This window comes from Vigna unguiculata, chromosome 7 (assembly GCF_037176805.1).
Source record: "Vigna unguiculata cultivar grain cowpea cultivar isolate G323 ecotype 2 chromosome 7, ASM3717680v1, whole genome shotgun sequence".
NCBI lineage: Eukaryota > Viridiplantae > Streptophyta > Magnoliopsida > Fabales > Fabaceae > Vigna > Vigna unguiculata.
This window is the reverse complement of record NC_140798.1, coordinates 31,607,781-31,632,198: the sequence shown is the minus strand read 5'-3', so window position 1 is coordinate 31,632,198 and position 24,418 is coordinate 31,607,781. Positions and strand designations below refer to the sequence as shown.

At 32.5% G+C, this 24,418-nt stretch overlaps 3 protein-coding genes across 3 annotated transcripts; 2 read left to right on the top strand and 1 right to left on the bottom strand.

Annotated features, from left to right (window-relative positions):
- Window positions 1-387: 387 nt before the first annotated feature.
- On the bottom strand, window positions 388-7,597 carry ASY3 (asynaptic protein). Its single transcript, XM_028082147.2, has 11 exons — window positions 7,347-7,597; window positions 6,971-7,046; window positions 4,848-6,389; window positions 4,619-4,742; window positions 3,510-3,629; window positions 3,359-3,419; window positions 3,098-3,247; window positions 2,959-3,017; window positions 2,031-2,165; window positions 1,259-1,350; window positions 388-783 (listed from the first exon to the last, which is right to left on the bottom strand). Exons 2-11 carry the CDS (start codon window positions 7,001-7,003, stop codon window positions 712-714), a joined length of 2,388 nt encoding a protein of 795 aa, XP_027937948.1. The 5' UTR covers window positions 7,004-7,046; window positions 7,347-7,597; the 3' UTR covers window positions 388-711.
- A 4,144-nt stretch (window positions 7,598-11,741) lies between these two features.
- Window positions 11,742-16,984, top strand: LOC114192442 (Flavin containing amine oxidoreductase family). The gene is made up of 9 exons (XM_028082161.2): window positions 11,742-12,253; window positions 12,904-13,089; window positions 13,208-13,292; window positions 14,129-14,276; window positions 14,357-14,437; window positions 14,528-14,699; window positions 15,290-15,449; window positions 15,605-15,708; window positions 16,517-16,984. Exons 1-9 carry the CDS (start codon window positions 11,858-11,860, stop codon window positions 16,814-16,816), a joined length of 1,632 nt encoding a protein of 543 aa, XP_027937962.1. The 5' UTR covers window positions 11,742-11,857; the 3' UTR covers window positions 16,817-16,984.
- Window positions 16,985-19,115: 2,131 nt separating this feature from the next.
- Window positions 19,116-20,763, top strand: LOC114192669 (auxin-responsive protein IAA30-like). Its single transcript, XM_028082445.2, has 4 exons — window positions 19,116-19,725; window positions 19,913-20,115; window positions 20,212-20,311; window positions 20,429-20,763. The coding sequence occupies exons 1-4, from the start codon at window positions 19,556-19,558 to the stop codon at window positions 20,484-20,486; spliced, it is 531 nt and encodes a 176-aa protein (XP_027938246.1). The 5' UTR covers window positions 19,116-19,555; the 3' UTR covers window positions 20,487-20,763.
- Window positions 20,764-24,418: the final 3,655 nt, after the last annotated feature.

Here is a 24,418-nt window from a genome sequence, read left to right as displayed (position 1 = left end):
AGGACCGGGATTTATTTACACTTCAAAAATTTATCACTTTATGGCCTATTTTATTACTTTTTATATTCAATAATTTAATTTATATTTGAATTAAATAACGTAATTTAATATGCTATTATTGTTTATTATTATAAAGATGTAAAAACAAAAGTTGTGTAAAAGATTTTATTCCATTTTACTGTTTTCAATACTGCAGCAATTATTTCTTCTTTCATCCCCTCACACAAAGACAACTCTACGAAACATAACAAAAAGAAAAACATTAAAAAAAAACTAAGCAAAAGTATTTCTGTTTCTTTTCCCTGTTTTCCCTTTAACCAACCGTGTCACAAAACTCAAACATCTTTTCGGCCTAAAATTTCAAACAGCATATATATTTTAAGTTGTAAAAACAGTATAGTGGACCCGCCAAATTGCGGCTGAAAATCAGAAAATATCAAGAGGAAGCAAAACAATCTCAATGACACATGTGGATGTTTTTTTATCCCGCAAATCACGCACAACAGACCCAGTATTCAAGTTTGATAAAAGAAATTTTAAGTGATATTACTTGAACTGGGTCAAATTATCTATTCTATGCAGTTAAAAGAAGAGGGAGGGGCATAATGTTACGTACATAGAAATCTTTTAAGATTCCAGTCTAAAGGATCTAGCGAAATCTCAAGGCGCGCTTCCTTCAAAGCAAAACTTCCTAACTTCCAGGGAATCATATCAATTTAGTATTTCTTCTTTCAAGCACATAGCTACAATTTGCTTCAATTGTAGAAGTTTCCCTCTCGCCTTCTGCATCCATTTAAAAGGATGGTTAACAATGTTGTAAACAAATGAAAATGAATAAGGAAAAGGAAATATAAACAGAACGACTAATGGCAGCTGAACCAGCAGCATATCACGTTCACATCCTAAATTCAATGAAGCAAAACAAGGATCTTATCAACCTCTTATTTTCTCTGCCGTCCCTCTCTTTCACGTCATTTTCATCCTATCCCCCCTTTATCATCACATGCATCATATTTATTTATCATGTTCTGTCTCTACCTTTTTTTTTTCTTTCTCTACTTTTAACATCAATTTACCACATATTTAGGCGGACAACGTTATGCAAGAATAACTTAACGCAATAGTATGGTACAACACATCATTACACGAGTAATTTGAGAATCATGCGACTGATTCATGACTAATTACAAACTCATACTATTAGAAGAGGAAAACCTAGTGCTAACGGATGAAGCAACTACTTGTAACAAATACTTACCTCCTGGGTGACTCTGATTTTCCTTTGAGCGTCATCAAGTTGGATCTGCATTGCTTCTTCAACTTGCGACAGAAGCTTCTTGTGTGCTACTCCTAAACACAAAAAGAAATTTAAAATAAGGCCACAACCAACATGATACTTCCAATAATACAAATGTAATCCTTTTTTTCTTTTATTAGCAAGAGACAAGATCTAAGAGCTCTCCCGAGCTTTAAACCCCTATCGAGCTAACCACAAGGTGGTTGCTCAAGCAGCTTTCTTTCCAAATTATCATAGATGTAATTGTCCACGACTTTTGTTGCATAATGCATCGAGATGAAAACTTGCGGCGCTAAAACATTGACACTGTCTTCACGTAATTAAAATTGTAAAACACAATGATTAACGGAAATGATACAGAAAATGACATAAATATGCGCAAACTGTATCATGTCTCCGGCGATTTGAAATTTATACCTTTATTTGCTCAAAAAGGGGGAAGAAATATGAAAGAATTGCACTACTCCCCTGATTCTCAAACTCTAGTAGTCATAAATACCAATTAGTTACTCTTTTTTCATATTAAACTAAATTGAACATGAGCCTTGAGCTGATATTTATAGATATATTGCACTTAAAAACCAAAGGGCGTATCCAAAACCAAAGGACGTCTTTTGCATTGGATTAGATTAATTATTTGGGAAAACTGCTTTTGAAAAAAAATACTACAAAATTTAAATTATAACTTATTTTAAACATAAAATAAGTTAATACAAATACTATGTTTTCATACTTTGCTTTTCCATGGCTCTCTTGATCTCTATCTGATCTGCTTCAAGATCTTCAACAGTGCTTCGGCAATCCTGTAGATGCTGATTAACCTCTTCCTTGAATCTATCGTATATTAACCTCAACTGTTGCTGTTGGTCTACGTTTTGTTAAAGGAAGAGAAGGTTAAAAAAGCTAGGGAGGATGAAAGAGCAAACATCTCCGAACAAAGTAACAAAGTCGTGAGACAAGAAAATGCCACAAAAGAAAAGAAAATATGAGGAAAACGATGAATATAAAATTCAGAGGTGGTGATAGGTAAGTCATTTGTAGAAAATATAAATGCAAGATCTAGCGCAAGAACGCTTTCAGTAGAACCATACCATTCTTTTGTCTAGCCCTTTTATAATTCCTCGTGACAAATAATTTTAGGACTGCCATCATAGCTATTGCCCTCGTATATTTGTACAAATAAATATCTGTTTTCAAATCAAACTTTCTTCTGGACTAGGAGTAACAGTTGTTATAGTACAACGATAACATGATCATGTATTACAGAAATTTAAAGTAATTTTGCCGATAACAATATGAATTCCTGGAATTAGTCTAGAGGGATACAACCTATTGACTTCTAACTTATGGGTATCAAATTAGTATATTGCATTTGAAGAACATAAACGAGAAAAATTTGCATCTATTAATTTTTAGACCCAAAAATGTATGCATAAAACCAAATAGAATGTCAACCGAACCATAACGGATGAAAAGAACAAACAGTGTTAAACCCTCAAACAGTATTTTAATGTTCATCAAAAGAGACAAACATAACCCAAGCACATGACGTAGAAGTTGAAAACCTGAGATCCATTTCTAGGAGAAAAATGTAGATAATAATTACAATAGTAAAACTAAAAAATATTAACATATTAAACATTGAACTTAAATTTTATTACCTTCAAATCTAGTTTCCAGCCGTTTTCTCTTTGATTTACTGAGACTTGTAAGCTTTCCCCTGAAACATTTTTTCAAGAAAACACAAAAGTGTAAGATATCGATCGGAAGCTTGAGAAATCATCAGTCTAATACACCTACATGTCCGTCTGGATTTGGGAATGAACATTCTGCAGCTGCAGATGTATTTCTTCAGCAACAGACTTCAAAATTTCTGAGGATTTCTGACTTGTCATCGACTTAAGTTTGCTCTGAAGTTTGCCCAATTCCAAGGCTAACAATTCAACAGCTCTATCCAATTGAGAAGAATCATACAGTTAAAAGATTATGCAAGCATGAGTTGCAATTTATATTGTTCGGGTGGACTCATTAATCAGTTTTTCATGAAAAAAGATAAAACACCTTGCAAACCCATCTTGATTCTGCTCAGAAGCTTCACCAATCCAATCACTGTCTCCTGTACCTAATAATTTGTGTAAATTTTAGTATAAAAGTGCATATATCTTTATAGGATATTCAGATATAAATATTGAGTACTAAATGAATTTACTACCTTTTGAAGACGCTGAAGCTGGGCTCCCATTGTTAAATTTACTGCTTTCATTCTTGCACAGCCTCTTCATTGGATGAAGAGCAAAACTTTTCCTCTCTGAAGCATGTCTTACTCTCGAACCTTCACTAACATAATTTAGATACAACTAAGATATGGCTCTGCTTCGAAAGGACACAACAGTATACAAGGGAGAAAAGACACAGAATTTTCGATAACAGTTTGTGCAGCAGGAGTAAAACCAGCACGTGCATCGGATAACTAATAGTAATATAGAGTTTTTATTGGGCAGGTAATGCAAATTCCACCAACAATTATATGTGATGCACTTTAATCATTGATGGCATATCAAGTCCAATGAATTTGTTTCATTCCTCATAACTGTTATCAATCTACTGGAAGAGCCATCAACAATCACTCTACCAGTGGATCCATCCCCCTCCCCCTTATCTTTTTGCTTTGGTTTGGTAGATGATCCTTTCAAAAATAAGTACTAAACAAACAGCCGTAAGAAGCTAACAAGACCAGTGGACATAAAAGGCCACCCGAACACTGTATTAGTCCTAGATCAGACGTTAAGAAGAACTAGGTACACGCTATACACGGTAAAGACCTCGGGAAATTACACATTATAATTTTCTTCCAAGTGAGAAATTTTTACAGCATACTTTACATGTAGCTGCCCTACTTGTGGGGATCTTCTATTTTTCTTGTGGATGATGCTATTTTCTACCAAGCTAGTAACTTCCATGCATTTGCATTACATTAAGAACCAACCATGTAAGAATATTTCTTTGGTGTTTTTCCTATGAAAACACATGCTGCTAAAACGAGTGATTTGAAATCTAGAAGAAAATGGGATATAAATCAGTCCAATGAAAGAAACATGCTCATTATTTCCAGGGCTTTAAGTGAGTATAAATTACAAAAGGATTATTTAGTTTGTGTCCATGTGTGCTTAATCCAATTTGACCTAGTTTTAAGATGGGATTTATACTAAAATCAGCCTTTGAAAATAGGTACTGCTGATTCTGTAAGATCTCCCGCAAATTTAATTCAGAATATGCAAAAAAGATTATTGTATATATCATTATTTAATGTATAACACAAACCTTCAAGATATCTTTGAAAGTTTAACTCTTCGGATGATGAATCAGATAAACCACCCTGCTCTTTTTTCTCTGACTCAGAAGATTTATCTTTTCTGGGAATAAAAGACTTGATCTCTTCCATATCCTGAAATCTAATAAGGAATGGCAAAAAACAGAGACACTACATTTCCAGTTCAGTTCCAAAACAGTCAAAGTTATCAACTTGAGTCCTGTGGTGTAATAAGGATACAGAAGATTGAATTTTCTCTCCAAGCCCGTTGATGTTGAAGTCTGGCTCCGAAGCCTGGAGATTTCTTAAACTATGAATGCTTCCCAGAGAAAATGTTCTTTCAGTTGATGCTGGACTACTTACATCATTTTCCTTTCGGCCTGTATTTGGTGTTGAGTCAGGAGAAAAACTTAAAATCGGTGTCTTAAGTTGAAATGTAGGACTTGAAAAATCATCTTGTAGCTTAGAAGCAACATTCTGAGATACTGGGTTACTTCTATATTCTTGCTGGTTTTCATTTTCTGAGACCTCAAGTTCTCCATACTGATCTGTATTTACAATTGTTGGCTCGTAAAATTCTTTTTCTTGGTTTATTTTCTCTGCCTGAGGGCATTTTGTCTGATATTCAGGTAAGCAACCAATAAACCCGCCTGCTATCTTCCCAAGTGAAAATGTTGTCTGGTCATGCAGCGGTAGATCAGTCTTCGAAGTGTGTTGATGAAGTTTATCTGCGGTGTCACATTCAATGACGCTGATCTTATTTTTCCCAATTGTGGAATTCTTTTTTTGATTCTTTTTCCTCAAGGAACCGTCATCAGGAAATTCATCTGGCCTCCCAATCCGTTCTTCTTTAAAAGAGAATATACTTTTTTCTCCTTGCTTCTCAGTCTTTTTTGAAGATGGGCCACTTTTACCTTTTCCCGATTGTTTTTTGGAAGACGTTTTTTTTCTGCTCCAAGAACGAGTTACTGGCCTCTTAAGAGCGTGATCAGGATTTTCAGAATCAGTTTCTATAGTATCCGAATTTTGTATGGTCTTAGCACATGTGTTTTGCTCCTGGTTCGAACGCTGCTCAGGCGGCAAACTTTCCTCGTCCTTGTTACGTACGGGAGAATCTGAATGCCGACTCTTGTTAGAAGAAGTGGTCCCTAATATTTGGCAAAGCTTCATCCTCAAAGTCTCGGTTCTGTTTTCTGTTCTATTTACTTTGTCCTCTGGGTCGGTTTTCTCAGACTCGAAGACTTGTTGTGCAGTGGCAAATGTAAATTCCTTTACTTTGTCAGTGGGCTCGTCCTTCCTTCCCTTTATTCTGGCAGCGTCCGTATCAAACTTTTTATAATTATTAGAAGTTAAAATTGATGTCTGATATGAGAAAAGCTGAACTGAATGTTTCCCAGCTGCACGCTCTATTCCACTTGGCTCGTACCCGCCACCTGGAGAGACTAGTAAACTAGAGGCTTGGTTGGCTTGAAGAATGGACTCAGAAATCGGTGTTCTTTGGTAAGCGGATTTGGAGATCCAAGAACACTTCAGCTCCGGTGGACCTCCAGAATGCTTTATATTAAAGGAAGGTGTTACACCTTTAACTTCATTTTTTTCTCCAGGGAAATTTCCCACAATAGAGATTTCCCTTTCTGTATTTGGCACGACAATCCCGTCCCCCATCGTGAGTCCATTTCTTGTGCTAGTTTTTGAATCTACCATTACTCCTATAGAAATTTTCCTTGTCTGGCTGGACGAACGAATATTGCTGCCAAAACTCCTACAATCACTCGTCTGCTCCTGAATACATAGTTCAAATCTATGAGTACAGAAACATAACCGCAATTATAATTGGTTGTAGTCAGTAACATCAGACAGAGCTCTGGAAAATAACAGACAGTTTATTTATTATTGCCTGGTCCTTCTAATAAGAACTTTAAGGGTAGTTTGTCTTTACTGCTATTTGTCTAGAATCTCTTCCTAATTGTCTACTGCGATAATTGCCTTTTTTACATAACATCCTCAGAATCTGAATAATAGAAACTACACTACAAATTGATAACAAATTTAATATCTCTAACTAAATTGAATTTCTTGATTCTTATGACGTAGCCATCAGCGTCTTGTGCACAGAAGAAAAGGTAGCACTAAACACTGCGAAAAAAAAAGTCAAAAACGCTAAAGTTGCAATTGCATCAGAACAAGTATCAAGCACAAACTAGCTTGAACAATTCACAGTGGGCAAGCCTAAGCTAACAAATCAGTTATCTAATGACAACGTTTCATACCAATTAGAAATTAATTAACGAAAAGAGCACACCAATAGTGACCAAACTTAGTCAAATCAGAAAATTCGCCAAATCAAGGTTGTAACCACTTACATCATGCAAAACTGGACGCGCTCCAATATCCATTCGCAGTTGCTACTTTAGCAAAGCTGATACCTCAGTAACTCACCTGAAAAAAGTAACAACAAAACCAAATAAAGTGAAAAGTTGCAATTTAAGCTAAGCAAGGGCGTCATTAACTAACTTGAAAAAAAGTAAGAAAGAACATAACCAACTAAAATGAATAGAACAAACCCACACAAAACCCGGTACAATTTTCAGAAAAAGTATGAGAGAAACCCATTGCTCATGAAGCGAAACATAAAGAAACCACCAGTCTCAAAAGTTCCTTGTAATCCCAACAGCCAAACAGAGTGGAAATAGCAACCTCGAAACTCAAGAAAGAGAAGCATGCAAATGGTTCGAGTACCTGAGAGGAAACCCTCGAAAAAGAGGAATTGGAGAATTCGGAATCAGAACGTAGAAACGATCTCAACAATCGAAAGGAGACAAGGCTGTAGTGTAAATTTAATCTGAATCAAAACAATGTCGAAGGAGTAATATAGATTATAGATTTGCGCGTTGCAGAAAAAGAAAAACACTTACAGTACTATAAAATGGATTTAATGAATGTGAATTTGATTTGCTGAAATGCAAAAGTGGAATCAAAACCAAAGAGAAAGGGCGGGAAAAGTCTGTGAGTTTAACCGTCCTCCGAGTTCGCATGATTCGCATTCCGCGTGACTATTTAAAGAAAAAAAAAAAAAATATATATATATATATATATATATATATATATATATGTATTATTGCGTGTGTGTTTATAGTAATGAAAATGAGTTATTAATACGATAAAAATGTTGATCTATTTATTTAATATTTAAGAAATTTAAAATATTATTTATTACAATTTTAACTTAAACTTGTTATAAAAAGTAGAAATAGAAAATAAAAACAGTTTTTTTGAAAGCAATATGTATTTGTTTCTCAACACATGTGGGAGAAGAAAAAGAAATAAACATAGTAATTTCTACTTATTTAATAATTAATTAAAAAGAACTTACTTTATTACAAAATAACATCCTATATTTTAAGTTTAATTAAGTATTTAGTTCCTATATTTAAATATATAATTTATTTTGATGTATACATTTTTTATTTTTTTAAAATTTTAGATAGAGTCAAGTTTATCTTTTATTTAAATTGGTGTTAATGACCATTCTAAGTGTTCAAGTGTTATGTGAAAAATATAAAAGATAATAAATGTTAAACAATTTAGAAAGCAATAAAAGTGTCACGTATCAAATAAGAAATGTACTAAAAAAATATAATCCAAATTTTAATATATAACTCATTTTAAATAATATTAACATTAGATTAAGGAAATGATTAAATTGATTCTGATTAAAAGTATTAGAACTCAGTCAAAATTAATCATATAACTAATATAAGATTAACTATTAATTAAATCTAATTTTTATTTCATTACTTTTGAAATAACCGCTCTATTCTTACTTGTTTTTTTTTCTTCTAAAACGGGCTATATTATAACTCAGAATAGTAATACGATAAAAATAACAAGTTATCATTAATAAAATTGTAAGAAAATGTGTACATTGAAATATTCTTTAGTGGTTGTAAATTATAGATACACTGAAATGAAACTATCATTTAATTTGAGAAGTGAGATTTATAATCATCACTCATAACTTAATTGAAAATATTCATGCTCTATCTCTACTACTAGTTGTTTTCAGTTTTCAGTTTTATATCTTTTTCTTCTTTTATAGTTTTTGGGTTTCCTGAGTTTTCTCTCTTTTTTCTTTTCATTGAACCTCTTTTAGGAAAAAAAAATTATTGGAATGTCTCTTCCATATAGAAGGATTTAATCGTATTTTCAAAGCTACCTCTTTCTTTTAAACAATTATAAAACAATTCTTATACATCTATAACAATTAATAATATGATTTTTTTTTTACTACTTGCTTTATATCCTTTTTTAATATTTAAAATTATTAACATTTTTTATTTTTTATTATATTTATAATTTATTCTCTTCTTCTTCTTCTTTTGTATTGAAACCTTTGAAATTATCTATTTTTTCAATTTCTTTAGGTTTTAATTTTTCTTCTCATTCTCCCATGTCTCATGGATAGGGTTGGGCAAAATAAACCAAAATGCACCGCACTACCAAAAATTGCATTGAACTAAAAAACTGTTTGCATGAACTGCACTAAACTGAAAAACAGTTCAGATGGACTGAACTGTTATTCTTAAAAATAGACTGGACTGAACTGCATTGCACTGAACTGCACTGCACTATAATATAAATTGAACTGAACTGTTTTATGAACTGCACTACTTTTGAACTGAACTGCACTAATTTTTAACTTAACTACACTATTTTTGAACCGTTTTTGAACCGAATTGCACTGATTTTGAATAAACTTCAATATTTTTGAACTGAATTGTACTATTTTTGAACCGGATTGCATTGATTTTGAACTGAATTGTACTATTTTTGAACTGAATTATACTCTTTTGAATTGAATTGCACTAATTACATATGATTGTACTACGCAATAATAATCTAAAGTTTATAATTTGAAAGTGCTTAGGAAATAATACTTGAAATATGCATCATACTTCAATACACCAATTAACATTTTTATAATTGTTTTATTTATATTAAAGTTTGATGTAACTTAAAATGTAATTAAAATATTAAAATTAATATAATAAATATAAATATAGGTATTAACTTGTTTTTTATATTTTACAATGTAACATTTAGTTTTACAATGTTTTTTATATTTTTTATATATTAAAATTAATATAATAAATATAACATTTAGTTTTACAATGTTTATTATGTTGCGTCAAATTTTTTAAAAGGATTTATTTTAGAAAATTCTCAAAATTAATATTTTTTTTAACATTTGTATTCATTAATATTTGTGCGAAAAATGCTCTAGAAATTTTATGATATTCTAAAATATATTTCGTGAAGCAACGAATCAATAACTTTTTATATTTTTTAAGATTTTTTTAAAATAAATTCTCTTTAGAAAAGTTGACGTCACATAATAAATATTTTAAAACTAAAAAATAATATTACATAAGATTTTAAAATAAAAAATACGTTAGTATCAATATTTATATTTATTATACTAATTTCAATATTTAAGTTACGAATTAAAATAAAAAATTATAAAAATGTTAGCTGTCACAAAATTTAATTTTTAAAAATAATTTCTGTAAAATCATAACATAAAAATAACATTACATAATAAAATTCATTCAAAATAAAATAAGATCTTGAATTAATTTATAATTTTTTTTAATAAATTAATTATAAATATTTTATATTTTTCTCAAAGAAAGAGTAAAGAAAAAAATTAAGACAAAATAAAATAAATATTTCAATATGAAAGAGAAAGAATAGAACGTAATGCACAAAACACATAAGTCCAATTCTTATCCTAATACCAATATTTTATTTGAGGTATTTTGCTCTTTCAATTTACTATAGTTCCATAGTTAACTTAGTTAACTTAACATAAGTTTAGTTTCTTAAAACTGAACTATTTTATAATACAGTTCAATTATTATTATGAATAGTTTAGTATATTTTAGTTTAATATAGTACAATTAACTATAGTTTAGTATAGTTTAGTAAATTATGCCCAGCCCTACTCATGGATGTTATAGAATAATAAACATTCATTTTTTAGAGTATTTACTCTATTTGTATAATTTGAATAACTTTTAAATGTTGTCAAATATTCCTAAGACATAAAAGGTGTAACATAGTAAAATTAGTATTTTCTTGCCTGAAACGTACATTTTTAATGAGTTTGGTTCAACATACGAGTGCAAAATTATAAATTTGGGATATAAAATGTGTGATTTATTTCAAATTATATATATATATATATATATATATATATATATATATATATATATATAAGTCATAACCAATACACAAGTCTTAAACTTAGGAGCCACTCCAGTTGTATGAGGTATCAACAGGGACATTTTGAATAGTTTAACAATATTATGTTTACTTTCACATAAATATTCACATTTGAAAGCACAAATAAAAGACTATAGTGCAGCACCAACTTTCCATGTATATCACTTCACATTATTGAAGCAAATCACAACTAGAAATCCATTATTTATTTTTTAATATTTATTAACTGCAGATTACTATATACAAACACAATGTGAAATATTAAAGTTACATTAATTTTGGGATGAAGAGCAATAAAAACCACTGGGAAAGGTATGTTTAAATACTTGCTTCACATTTGAGAAAAAACATAAAACACTATAGCCCACCGCCAACTTTTCATGTCTATCATCACTCCAGGTATATTGAAGCAAATTACAACTAAAATTCTACTTCTTCAATTTTAATATTTTTAATATTTGTTAACTGCAAATTAATAAATACAAACACAATGTAAAAGATTAAAATTGTATTAATTTTGGATGAAGAGCAATAAAAAGAATGGTAAATGTTTAAGTTGGATTGAGTATTTAACTTTTTAAAAATTAAAACTAATAATACATAAGTTAAACAAAAATATAATTTATAAAAGTATAAAAGAGTTACTTCTAATTTTGTTTTCTAAAGTATTTATAAAAAATAACAAAAGTTTATTTGTTTGTAAACATAAGCTATATCAAATATGTGGGTTGTGAGAAAACTATGATCATCCTAAATGTGATGTCAAACACCAATAAAATGTAAATATATAATAAATTAAGATGTGAGAATCAGAGTTTATTTATTTATTTATTTTTGTTAAGCGGATCAAAGAATCTTAGGTGGTTGATCTATAGCGTGTTTCTCAAATTTTCTTGTCTGTAGCACAGATTGAAGATAACGAACAGTGCCGCCGTTATTTCCTCCTTCTCCACTGTGCGCCCGCCATGGCTACCGTCTTCAACGACATCCTATTCCCGCCGAACCAAACCCTTCTCCGCCCCTCCCTCCATTTCCCGACCTCCTTCTTCACCTCACCCCCTCGAAGATTCCCTCGCTCTCGCCCTAACCCTATCTTCCGCTGCTCCATTGCCAAGGAATCCACCGCATCTCCGCCCATAACCAGAGACTCAGTCCCCGTCGACTGCGTAGTCGTCGGCGGAGGCATCAGCGGCCTCTGTATCGCCCAGGCCCTCTCCACTAAACACGCCAAATCCAATGTCGTCGTGACTGAGGCCCGAGACCGCGTTGGAGGCAACATCACCACGCTTGAGAGGGACGGGTATCTTTGGGAAGAAGGTCCCAACAGTTTTCAGCCCTCTGATCCAATGCTCACTATGGTGGTATGTAATGTTTCCTTTGCCCAATTTGAGGTTGTGCCTAGCTCAACCTCATGTACTGTGGGTTGTCGCGGGTTATTTTGGTTGTATGACTAGCCAACGTGAGATTTGTAACACAATTGGGTGCATGTTTGCTTTCCCGTTGGTTTCCCCAAAATCACATTGAAATGCCAGCTACTGTAGTGTTAGATCGTGTTTAGGAACTTCTGAGTTTGGAATTGATTATTAGTCGAAACGGGGTTAAGGTATTTGGGAGATAAGCTCTTCTAGAAGATGAAATAAAATTTTGCATAAAATGAAACCAGGTTATGTAAGAATAAAAATGTGTTTCTGAAAAGTTGATTTTACATATTAGCTTAAGCACAATTTTATTTTACTTTTTTTAATTTTCTTCTCTTAGAAATACTTTTGAAGAAATTTATTCAAATATATCCTTAAGAAAGATAAACAAAATTCATAGTGAGCTTTATGGCTAATGTGCTTTTATGATAAAAATTCCAACATTAATCATATCATGTAAAAATTAATTTTCACCGGTATTAATTGTATAAAATCAATATCATTTAAAATCATTTTCCCCAATGCTCATCCAAACATACTTAGTTTTCTTGTTGAATTGTTGTTAAAGTGATTTCTGTTGATACATTTTGCAGGTGGACAGTGGTTTAAAGGATGAGCTTGTTCTGGGGGATCCCGATGCACCTCGGTTTGTGTTGTGGAATGGAAAGTTGAGGCCCGTGCCCGGGAAGCCGTCAGATTTGCCTTTCTTTGACTTGATGAGCCTTGGTGGAAAGATCAGAGCTGGCTTTGGTGCGCTTGGAATTCGGCCTCCTCCTCCAGTGTGTTCTCTTTCGTTTCTTTGGTTATGTTTGTGTCAAATGCAGTGTCCGAAAGGATGAAATGCATATGTTCTTAATTTGGTTTTCTCATGTAATATAATGTTGACAAAGGTAACAGGGTCATGAGGAATCGGTTGAAGAGTTTGTTCGTCGGAACCTTGGGGATGAGGTTTTTGAACGATTGATAGAGCCTTTTTGTTCAGGTAAGAGCATTAACTTGTTTGCTCTGTTTTTTTTTTTTTAATTTATTCTTGTAAACCTGTAACAAATCTTCTATTATGTACTTATGTACTGGTAGAGTTTTCTGTATTACTTTTGGATCTAGTGATATTCAGTTTTTGGCCATTAATATATAATCCATCAAGATAGCTGAGTAATATCTCAATAGAATAAGTTTGTTTCTGGAATGAAGTTTCTTATGCATTGTCTAACCTGTCTTTTGAAAACTGTGAGATTAAAAGTTTTCATACGGGGCAATTTTTTTTTAGCTAAAGGCTATATTTCTATGTTCAAAATGGCACTAAAGTGACCCCTTTTTTAGGCTGTTCAGTATCATTCTAATTATTATTCAGTGGTTCTTTGCTCCACAATGTAAAATTATACTGAAAGCGTGATTTTCCTGTTCGGGAATTTTTTCATGGCCAGGGAAAGGGTAGTAACTTCTCAAGAAGCAAGTCCAATAAGCTCTAGTTAGTTCATCACGATCCATAACATGTGGTGGTTTTGAGGACACTTAAACTTGGTTTGTCACATTATCAAGTAATATTAACAAAATCACTATTTTCTTTCTTGCCCTCTTATAAATGCTATTGAAGTATATGTACAAATAATCAATTAGACAAGCACTTAACGCAGATGTTATGTAAGTCAGGCGCAATGTCCCATAAAAGACTTGACTGTGTCTTATACTTTCTCTTTACTTAATCAGTGATTAGCTTACTCCATCTTGCTTTTTCTCTTCCATTCTTATTTTTCTACTTTTTTGTTTGGCAATCTTTGTTGCAAAAATGGCTGCTTACCTTAATTTTGTTATATACAGGGGTCTATGCAGGTGATCCTTCAAAATTAAGTATGAAAGCAGCATTCGGCAAAGTTTGGAGGTTGGAAAAAAATGGCGGTAGCATTATTGGTGGAACTTTCAAAGCAATACAAGAGAGAAATGCAGCTTCAAAACCACCTCGGGACCCGTAATACATTACTTGTTCTGGAGTTTCGGTATTTTCCACATAGTTTGTGGAGTGTTTCACTAATTCAATTAATCATGTAGGCGTCTGCCAAAACCAAAGGGTCAGACTGTTGGATCTTTCCGGAAAGGACTTACCATGTTGCCAGAGGCCATTTCTTCTAGGTACTAAATGTTGTCTTGTACCAATGTTCTAGTTAATTTCTTCTTATTCTCCAGATTGACGATCCTTGTGAATTGTGATCCCGTTGACAGATTAGGCAACAAAGTAAAGTTATCTTGGAAGCTTACAAATATTAGTAAACTGGAGAGCGGAGAGTACAGTTTGATGTATGAAACACCAGAAGGTGTGGTTTCTTTGCAGTGCAAAACTATTGTCCTTACCATTCCTTCCCATGTTGCTAGTACATTACTGCGTCCTCTGTCGGTAAGTTTCTTCCTCAAAGTGGGATTATATAATTTATTTATGTTAATTAATGACTTCTTTTTTGTGGAATCCTTGAAATTGGGTGATATGACCTGTTGGAGTTATAGCAGGCATTTTTTTGGTGCCTAATTGCTGGCCATTAGTTTTCTTTGTTTGCATGCCTTTGGCTCTTTTGTTTGAGTGTGTTGTGAGTGGCACATGCATGTGCATATGCTTTTTGTGCCTACGGTTGCATATGTCTCTATTTTTATTATCCTCTGAACTTTCAGAGCCATAATTAATTTCCTGTGCAAACACTGCCGCACTCACATAATGCAAAGAAAGGTACAATTAATCCATTTTTCCAGGCTCAGTTTTTCGTTGCATAGGACTTCTCATATTTCTAAAAACCTCTGCTAGTGTTTGTTTCATGCTTTAAGTGTTCTCGAGGGTGACTATCTCTTATTCCCGTGAGAATGAAAGTTATTGTCTACAGTAACTGCATTTCCTGTCATGGGCTTTTACTCAAGTCAAATAACAAAATGTATCTCAAAAAATCAGTTTGAAAACATTGAGGGCTGTATTTCCTGACCTTTTAATATCTTTTGCAGACTGCTGCTGCAGATGCACTTTCAAAGTTTTATTACCCTCCAGTGGCTGCAGTTTCCGTATCCTATCCCAAAGAAGCTATTAGATCAGAATGCTTGATAGATGGTGAACTGAAGGGATTTGGTCAATTGCATCCACGTACCCAGGGAGTGGAGACATTAGGCGAGTATTAATTTTATAAAGTAAAAGTGAAGTCTTTCAACACAAAAAGTTCCACATCTTTTTAATAATTATCATTCATGTTAGAATTGCGCACTGTGGAGTAAATTCTAGTTTTTGACCGGTCGATGATAAGAACATATTTGTGGGCTTGACAGGAACTATATACAGCTCATCACTTTTCCCCAACCGAGCACCTCCTGGAAGGGTTCTACTCTTGAATTACATTGGAGGGGCTACCAATACCGGAATTTTACAAAAGGTGACATTAATATGAAATATGAACTTCTAACATATATGGAATTGGTTGAGCTGTTATGGCAATCAATAGGTTGAACAGTAGCTTTTCTGCTAAACTTCTAGGACGGTGGTGTACAGAACTGTTAGTTATTTTTTAAATAAGTATATAGGATTTGTTTCTTTAAAGAAGCAGGAAACTGCTTATTTTTAAAATAAACATATTAGGTAAATAAAAGAAAGCATAAATTTGCTATATTTAAGAAGGAATGAGACACACTCATCCAATAAAGTGAAATTTTTGTTTATTGTAAGTTTACTCTACAGGAGTATTGTAAGTTTATTTTTCCGGTCACAGGTGTTTTCCCCTACAAGCGTACTGTAGAGGGGCGTGTTTTATTGTGGTTTTGTTTTTTAGTTAAAAAATAATATATAAAACAATTTTAAAAAAAGGTGGGGGAAGATGTTAGAGTACTAGTTATGAAAAAACCCGAATAGGAAAAGAAAATAACTTAGTTGTTTTAGGTTTTTAACTTTTAAAAACGAATACATTATGTTTAAATAATTAGTCTATTGATTTTTTTGTTCTTTTTTTTTTTATAAATAAAAATTAATTTTAGAAACAGGATTTAAATGGGCCCTAGACCTCTTGCTCTAATCATTATTGTTTGATGATTGGTGGTTAAGGGTTTTAGGCATTAATCTGTTGTTTGACTTCAGGTTTTAGGCATTAACATTTTGTCATCCAAAACAAGTGTCATGTCTCTACCTGTATAATCAGATTTGTTTCCTTTCCTTTTTCATTTCCTCCTAAATTGTCTTGTTTATGGCAGACGGACAGTGAACTTGTTGAATCAGTTGATCGAGATTTGAGGAAAATGCTCATAAACCCAAATGCTCAGGATCCATTTGTATTGGGGGTGAGACTGTGGCCTCAAGCTATTCCCCAGTTCTTAATTGGCCATCTTGATCTTCTAGACGCTGCTAAAGATTCTCTTAGAAATACTGGGTTTGAAGGGCTGTTCCTTGGGGGCAACTATGTCTCTGGTGTTGCCTTGGGACGATGCGTTGAGGGAGCTTACGAGGCAGCAGCTGAAGTAAACGATTATCTCACAAATAGAGTGTACAAATAGTGGCAAATTTTGTTTTCATGGAATGGGTCGGAACTCTCGTGTTCCATTGAATTGTAATAATCACAGTTTCTCAAATTCGTTCGTTAGGTTTTTGGTGGCTTCTACTGCAGATAATGTAAAATTCACTTTATTTTGTTCATTATCTATTAACATTTATTTAGGAGGACTGATAGCTATTCTTTTGTCATTCCATAATGTAGGAGGGTCAAGGTAGTCAAAATCATAAGTTCAATCACATTTAAGCTCAGCATAAAATACTTTTGGGATTCACAAAATTGTGTAAACTTCATATATTTATCCAACCATATTGAGTAACAGTTCAGGATCACCACCGGATCAAGAAAATGGTTTTCTGATTTAAGCAATAGAACCAAGGCCCTTAAAAGAGACTATTTATGTACAAATTTCTGCAATCCACAAAAATTAAGTCGCATGCATGTTACTTTTACCATCTGCAAATCCAGGCAATGGATGTTACAGTGACAATTGCATGTTACATGATTGTATGTCTTGTGTCATTCAATCAGATAAAAACAAAAACAAAAACAACATCGTGTGTTTGAATCTGTATGTAGGAGGTATAGGTCAGTGAAGGCAGAAGAATAAAAATATTTAGTTAAAAAGTAGAAGAGATAGAGTGGGTGGGGACATGGTTGCATGGGAGATGTAAAAGTTATATACTAGAAAAAAAGTTTGACCAATGAATGAAAGTGATGATTTGTTGGGCATGGAGAATGATGACGGAGAAGGCAAGCAATGAAAAACAAGATGATAGAAGAACGGGAAGGAGAAGGAAAATGGGCGATTTGGTCTTGACATTGCAAGACACATCTAATAGAGGTATTTAAGAAAAAGCGGATGTGGGTTACACCCTGCTTTTCTAATTCAACACAATCACTGTATTGGAGACCAAATGACAGATTCATGGCTAATCCAAGCAACCTTGTGGTTGGGATGGTGGGGAACATTTTACCTTTTTTCCTTTTCACCCTTTTCAACATTTTCTCATATATTCATCCCTCTTTACCTACCATTTCCCATATCTTTAGATCCAATCCAACTAATTATGCTCTTGTTCCCCCTCAACTTCCTAATCCTAACCATTAAAACCAGCTTCAACATGAGACCCAGTCACCAAAATTGCGTTCAAGCCACGTCAGCCAATGTGAGAATCCTGAGACCCAGCAAGAACTCCACAATGCACATGATCCATCACTATCTTTTCTTTCTCTTTTTGGTTCATTTGCCTCTCCACCAGATATGCTTAGATATGCGCACTCCATTCGATACTTTCTTTTCTCCCTTCAAAATCTTTTTTTTTTGTCCAAAGAAAACTTGTTACTTCATTTGTATATAAATTGGAAGAAAGGGAAACAAAAGAAGATATCTCTACTAAATATGATATGATGTTATCTTATTTTAATCGGTGTGTGTATTAAAAAAAAAAAAGTTGATAGAGGGATATATAACATTAAATGTTCTAGAAGTGTCATATTTTTCTAAAAGAAACAAATGATTTAAAATAAAGTAAAAGTGAGGAATAGTTGTTTGGACATGAAGGGCTAATAAATTAAACACACTTTTTTAAAGTGTGTTTCCAATTCCAACATGTGTTTGATATTGCACAGAACTCAGTCTCTTTTTCCTTTTTCTTTTCATATGCTATCAAATCGAGTTGATTGGCAGTTCCCAGGACCAGATCTCGAGTTTTTTGGCATAAAAAAGTCAATAAAATATTCAAACTTGTCACGTACTTCACGTTCACGAAGCGATTACATATGACCTTTTGTTCTTTCTTTATTAATTGCATCATCCTAAATTGCTTTTGATATTGATTACAGTGAAAACCAGGCATGCAAAATAATATGCAAAACGAACACATCAGAGAGAAATAAATGCACACGACAACTCTGCACAAATGAAAGAAAAGGGTGGTGAAGTTTGTCTACTGAAGTTAATTCTCGAAAGGGAATGAGACAACACTTCTAGAAATTCTGTTCTCATACTTTAAGTGTTTCTCTTCTGTTCATACACCGATATGTTTTCCTTGGTACGTAGCAGTATTTGTAGCCTCACTTCACTTGCACAAAATAATACATTTTGGTCTCTCCAACTAAGATCCCCACGAGCAACACGATGATTATATCCATTGAACATCGATTACGTGGATATTACATGTTTATGCAAGGTACCAGATATCAACATTAATGTTCTCTTGTCCACCCCAATGGTCTAATATTTAGGTTCATTCCATTCTCCTCAGAACAGAATCAGTGCATTACGGACCACACGCTTTGTCTAACTACTGTCTCTATAGTAATTGCCAAAAAAATCCTCTTCAAATGCCCACTAATTCAAGTGTTTAATCACAAAAGTGTTGGTGAACTCGAACTCAAAATCTGTGTGCACCATGATACCAGCTGACTAACTCATATTAGTCCAAATATACTTATGAAGGCTGAATTATTAAACAAAAAACATGTTGACATAGTATAAATACTATGTTGATTTTTACTTATTTACACGTGTTGTTGTCGGCTACCATGACAACATTTTAGGTCTACCAATTGCATGGGAGGTAGAAAAAGAGGAGAGTGGCCAATGGAGGGTGGCGCAGCAGCTGAAAAAGTCTTCTTCAAACCTCTTCTCCCATTCTCTCTTTCTTTCTTGCTTTCTTTATTTAAGGCCTCTAATGTGGCGGCTTCATGTGTATAATCCACCCAACTAGTTCCTTCCACAATGGGCAAAGCTTCTAGTTCTTCCTCCTCTTCAATCACCAGCTGCAGGAACAACCCTTCCAATTCAACTGCATCCTCTCTCACGCACCAACATAGCCAAGACCTTCGCACAGATCTTAGGCTTGGACTCAGCATTTCCGCCTCTCAACATGTTGCCTCTTCCAGTTCAGGGTTTGTACAATATATATGCAAAACATGTTTGTCTTCATGAAACGTGGTACCCTCAGAATAATTCAAGGGTTTTGCTTCTGATATTGAGAAACTCTTTCTTTCTGTCCCTCTTAGATTTTATGACATCATGTGTTTGTGGCTAGCTTGAATGTTGTTGTTGACCCTCTCAAGTATTTGTTTATGGTAGGGGGCACTGGCAACCGATGCAGCCACATCTAAGTAGTTTTTCACAAGCTACTGAAGTTAATGATTGCAGCGATCACACGAGCTTCTTTGTGAAGGTGTACATGGAAGGCATTCCAATTGGTAGAAAACTCAATTTGTTAGCTCATGATGGTTATCACGAGTTAGTGAAGACCCTTGAACAAATGTTTGACACCACCATTCTGTGTATGATCTGGTTCCATTCTGTCATGGTTAATTACTTTGACGTTGTGTATGTAGCATCTTTGTCTCCTAACATGCGAATGTGGTTGTTTTTCCCAGGGGGGACTGAGATGGATGGAGTGCAACAAGAGAGATGCCATGTTCTAACTTATGAAGATGGAGAAGGAGATTTGATTATGGTTGGAGACGTTCCTTGGGAGTAAGTTATAACCATAACTTTCTCTTAAAAACTCATTTTCTACCTATTACTACATGGAGCTTTTACATTTTTTTTTCCATTTTAAGCATTGATGTACTTGCTTTTTTGGTCATGTAGGATGTTCCTTTCGGCTGTAAAAAGGTTGAAGATCACAAGGGTTGAGACATTTGGGTGATCAATGTTCACATATGACAAAAGATTGGTTCTTTTTGTGACTTAAATATTTAGTCCTGTAGAGTGAGACTCAATGTCAGTGATCATCCATTATCAAAGTGGTGTATATTCTTAGTATGTTTGGATATTGAAAAGGGTTGAGATCACGAGAAAGAGAAAAATCAAAGAAAAGGAAAAGGAAAAAAAAATAGAGTTTAAATATAATTACAATTATTTATTTTCATCCTTTCATAAATTTTCTAAATGAAAAAAGAGCAAAAATGCCGTTTGTGTAAGTTTCCAGTTGCCTACTTTATTTTGGTTTCTATAAGTTTGGTTCTAGTTTTTCTCGTTACCGACATAATTTCCAGTTCCTCCGCGTTCTCTTACACAGAAAATGAATAAAGCAAAGGAAAATTGCAGAAAAACATATGGTTTAGACAGAAAGCAAAGTAGAAACATGCGAGGAATAAGGAGCAATAAAGGGACAGACATAATAGAATGTCGAGCACAATAAAGTAATGTTATAGTATTATTCATCTGCATTGTTTTGATTTTGATATTTTGATTAGTCTATATGTACACAATTGCTGTTTAGATTCGAATTTCATTCACACAAATGTTTGATTATGATTTGTGAACATATTGAAATCTGATCTAGACAAGACTAGGGTTTAATTGGGGAATGGAATGAATTTGATTTGGGTAGTTGTCTAATCATTTAATAAATTCTACAAAGACAGTTGCAGAATCTGTAGGCACAATTGTGTGAATGAGAATGAGATAAAGACCCATGTAGATTGGTAGCAGACAGGTTCCAACCTTTGCCCAATGTGGCTTCACTTGACCCAAATTATTATCACATTTAAATGAATTGGCCCAGCAAATTCTCGACGTGCCACAAAATAAATAGACTGCTAAACTACTCCAATTATATCGTCACGTATCAAATAAAAAGGTTCATATTTTTCAAACATTATTCCAGTCTTATCAATAAAAAATATATGATTGAAAAAAAAGCAGTAAACAGAAAAAAAAAATTAAAACTGCACCACATTAGCTAAATATAAAAACTAAAAATATTTAAAGTTTTCGTAAAAAATAAAACAAATTTTGAAACATTTGAAGGAAAGAAACATATTTTAGAGTATTTTAAAGTAGTCTGTTAGGTTTTCTCTTCAGAAAATTTTGATTACTATTTGTTTTCCATAATAGGGAGACACATTTACTATGCTTGTTTTTTAAAGGATAAAAGAATGATTCTGGGATAAAGTGCAAAGATTGTATGAAATGACAGCATCTTCTGGTGATTTCACTTTCATAATTTGTTTTTCTTGTCCTCTTCTGTGTTTCTTTTGGCAATAGCATCTAGGTGGATCATAAAAGTAGAAATGCCACATTTATCAAATTTAAATACTAATGAAATGCCACCAACCAAATGCTAGGTAGTGATTTTTAGGAATCAAATCAATTGGGTCAATAAATTTTTAAATGATAATATTTTATTAACCTATTTAAAATTATATTGATTTTTGTTGAGTTATAAATGAGAATAATATATTTCTTAATAAGGGTATTCTTCCTTGCATTAGTTACATGTAGAGTAAGGGTTTTATAAGATCATCAATTTTAATGAAGACTTTAGGTTATAAAAATAAAAAATATTGTTTTTTTGAAAATGTATATTTTTTATAACAACTAAAGAAAACATTCATTGTAGTGTGAGTGTGATAAAAAAATTGAATTAGAGTAATAAAGTCATTTTCATCGTAAGATCTCTCCATTTCAAGAATCATTTTTTATGTCTTCATTTAACTTTTGTGGATTTCAACGTACTTTTAATATGCATCTTAATACAATTCTTATGGGTTTGTACTTTTAAAATATTTAACTTTTACTTCAATGCAAACGTTTAATACGACTCGTATTTTAATTAGTATTTTATTTGATTGATAGAAAAAAAAATATTTCATTTTTTTTATAAGTCAAGGTTTTATTTAACCCTAAGTTCTTAAATTTTATATAAAGAATAACCCTTACAATGTCTTGAAAATAGTGTTACACAACAAAATCCACAAAAATTAAATTAACATTTTATTAAATAACTCTTACAATATAAATAACATAACTTAAAAGAATAAATTTGTATCCATAATAAAGAAATGTTGAGGAGAGAGATAATATATAGAGACATAAAAAAAAAATTATTAATATGAGAATACAGTTATTGGTTAAATAAAAATTCATGATTACATTGTTTATATAAAGAGTAAGAAATGCATAAAAAACTACATACGAAAAAAGGAAAGTTATTTTTTAAAATACGTGTGTTTGTTTTTTATGATAAATTTGAGGATGGATTTGAGAGGAAAGATAAGTGGAAGTGAGATTATTTGAATTAAAGGGAAATATGATGAAAATAAAGAAAGTTGAAATGAAAGTTAACGAGTGATTTGATAAATTTGATAGATAACAAAATTTTAATAGATTAAATTATTAAATTACAATTTTTCCTTTATATTAAGAATTAATATGAAATAAAATGTAATTATTATTATTAGTGTTATTATTGTAATTAATCACTTATTATTATTAAAATTATAATTATTATTGTAGTTATAATTATTTATTATTATTATTAATATTATTACTATTATTATTATTAATTATTATTGTTCATCTTCTTCTCATGTTTGTGATTATGGCTTCTTTCACACAATCACTCCAACACCTCAACTGCCATCTACAACCACCTGCAACCGTAACCGATAACACAACTATATCACTACAGAACAACTATCATGAACACACCCACAACTACACAAGCACAATAGTAATCACGAATCAAACCCCACAAGCACATCACAACCATGAGCACAACAACCACCACGAGGGCACACCAACAACAAAGAACCATGATTCTCTCCTCCTTATAATAGATATTTACACGACTTTTTTATATTTCAGGGTTTGTTAGAAGTTAAATTTATAAATATGAGTTAGTTGATTTTTTTTTTTTGCCAAATAGGATCAAGTCGTCATGGTGGAAGATGACATTACAGGTGAAGTCGTCCTCAACCCAACCAGTTTCTCTCTTTTTTTATGAAAAAAAAAATCAATGTCGTCATTGGAAACTACAATTTATGTTAATTGAAAAGTGAAGTCGTCATGTTAGAAGACGACTTCACTTTTCAATTTTTTTTTCAATTTTTTTCCTTTTTTTTTCAAAATATTAAGTTTTTATTATTTTTTCTTTTCTTTTTCAAAATTTTCAGATTTCATTATTTTTTTTCAAATTTTCCAGTTTTAATTATTTTTCCATTTTTTTCAAATTTTTCAGTTTTAATTATTTTTTCTTTTTTTCAAATTTTTCAGTTTTCATTAATTACGAAAAAAAAAACCTAAAAAGTGAAGTCATCGTGTATGAAGACGACTTCATTTTTTCCTTAACAAAATCGTAGTTTCCAATGACGACATTGTTTTTTTTTTTAAAAAAAAAAAAGAGAAACCGGTTTGGCAAATTCCTCCACCAGGACAACTTGACCCTGTTTGACAAAAATCAACGGACTCATATTTACAAATTTGACTTCTAAACTTCTAAGAGATCTTGAAATACAAAAAAGGCCACCCACACCTTAGAATCTATTCTTCAGCTTTGTAATCAATTCTCTCCCGATGAGAATCGATTCTCCCTTATCCAGAATTTGTTTTCCAAGTTCATAATCCGTTTCTTCCACTTTTCTTACATTGTGAAATGCAAAAAAAAGGAAGGTTCATTCGGTAATATCATGCAAATTTTCTTAGTTCAACAAAGATATATGCACACATCTCTTCCTCAAATCTACTCATGCATTCACCTACAAAAATGTGTTGATACAAACATGAATGTCACTTCATTATTACATCGTGACCAGTAATATCCTTAAAACAAAACACTGTGTGAAGAAGGAATTG

Excerpts from the sequence above, each read along its gene's own strand:
- ASY3 (XM_028082147.2), bottom strand. The coding sequence starts at position 7,003 with ATGGATATTGGAGCGCGTCCAGTTTTGCATGAT. Across the intron at positions 6,390-6,970 it reads CGCGTCCAGTTTTGCATGAT|GAGCAGACGAGTGATTGTAG; the intron begins GTAAGTGGTTAC and ends CTATGTATTCAG. Across the intron at positions 4,743-4,847 it reads GAGAGAAAATTCAATCTTCT|GATATGGAAGAGATCAAGTC; the intron begins GTATCCTTATTA and ends ATTAGATTTCAG.
- LOC114192442 (XM_028082161.2), top strand. The coding sequence starts at position 11,858 with ATGGCTACCGTCTTCAACGACATCCTATTCCCGCCGAACCAAACCCTT. Across the intron at positions 14,277-14,356 it reads TCAAAACCACCTCGGGACCC|GCGTCTGCCAAAACCAAAGG; the intron begins GTAATACATTAC and ends TTAATCATGTAG. Across the intron at positions 14,438-14,527 it reads CCAGAGGCCATTTCTTCTAG|ATTAGGCAACAAAGTAAAGT; the intron begins GTACTAAATGTT and ends TCCCGTTGACAG.
- LOC114192669 (XM_028082445.2), top strand. The coding sequence starts at position 19,556 with ATGGGCAAAGCTTCTAGTTCTTCCTCCTCTTCAATCACCAGCTGCAGG. Across the intron at positions 19,726-19,912 it reads GTTGCCTCTTCCAGTTCAGG|GGGGCACTGGCAACCGATGC; the intron begins GTTTGTACAATA and ends TGTTTATGGTAG. Across the intron at positions 20,116-20,211 it reads GTTTGACACCACCATTCTGT|GGGGGACTGAGATGGATGGA; the intron begins GTATGATCTGGT and ends TGTTTTTCCCAG.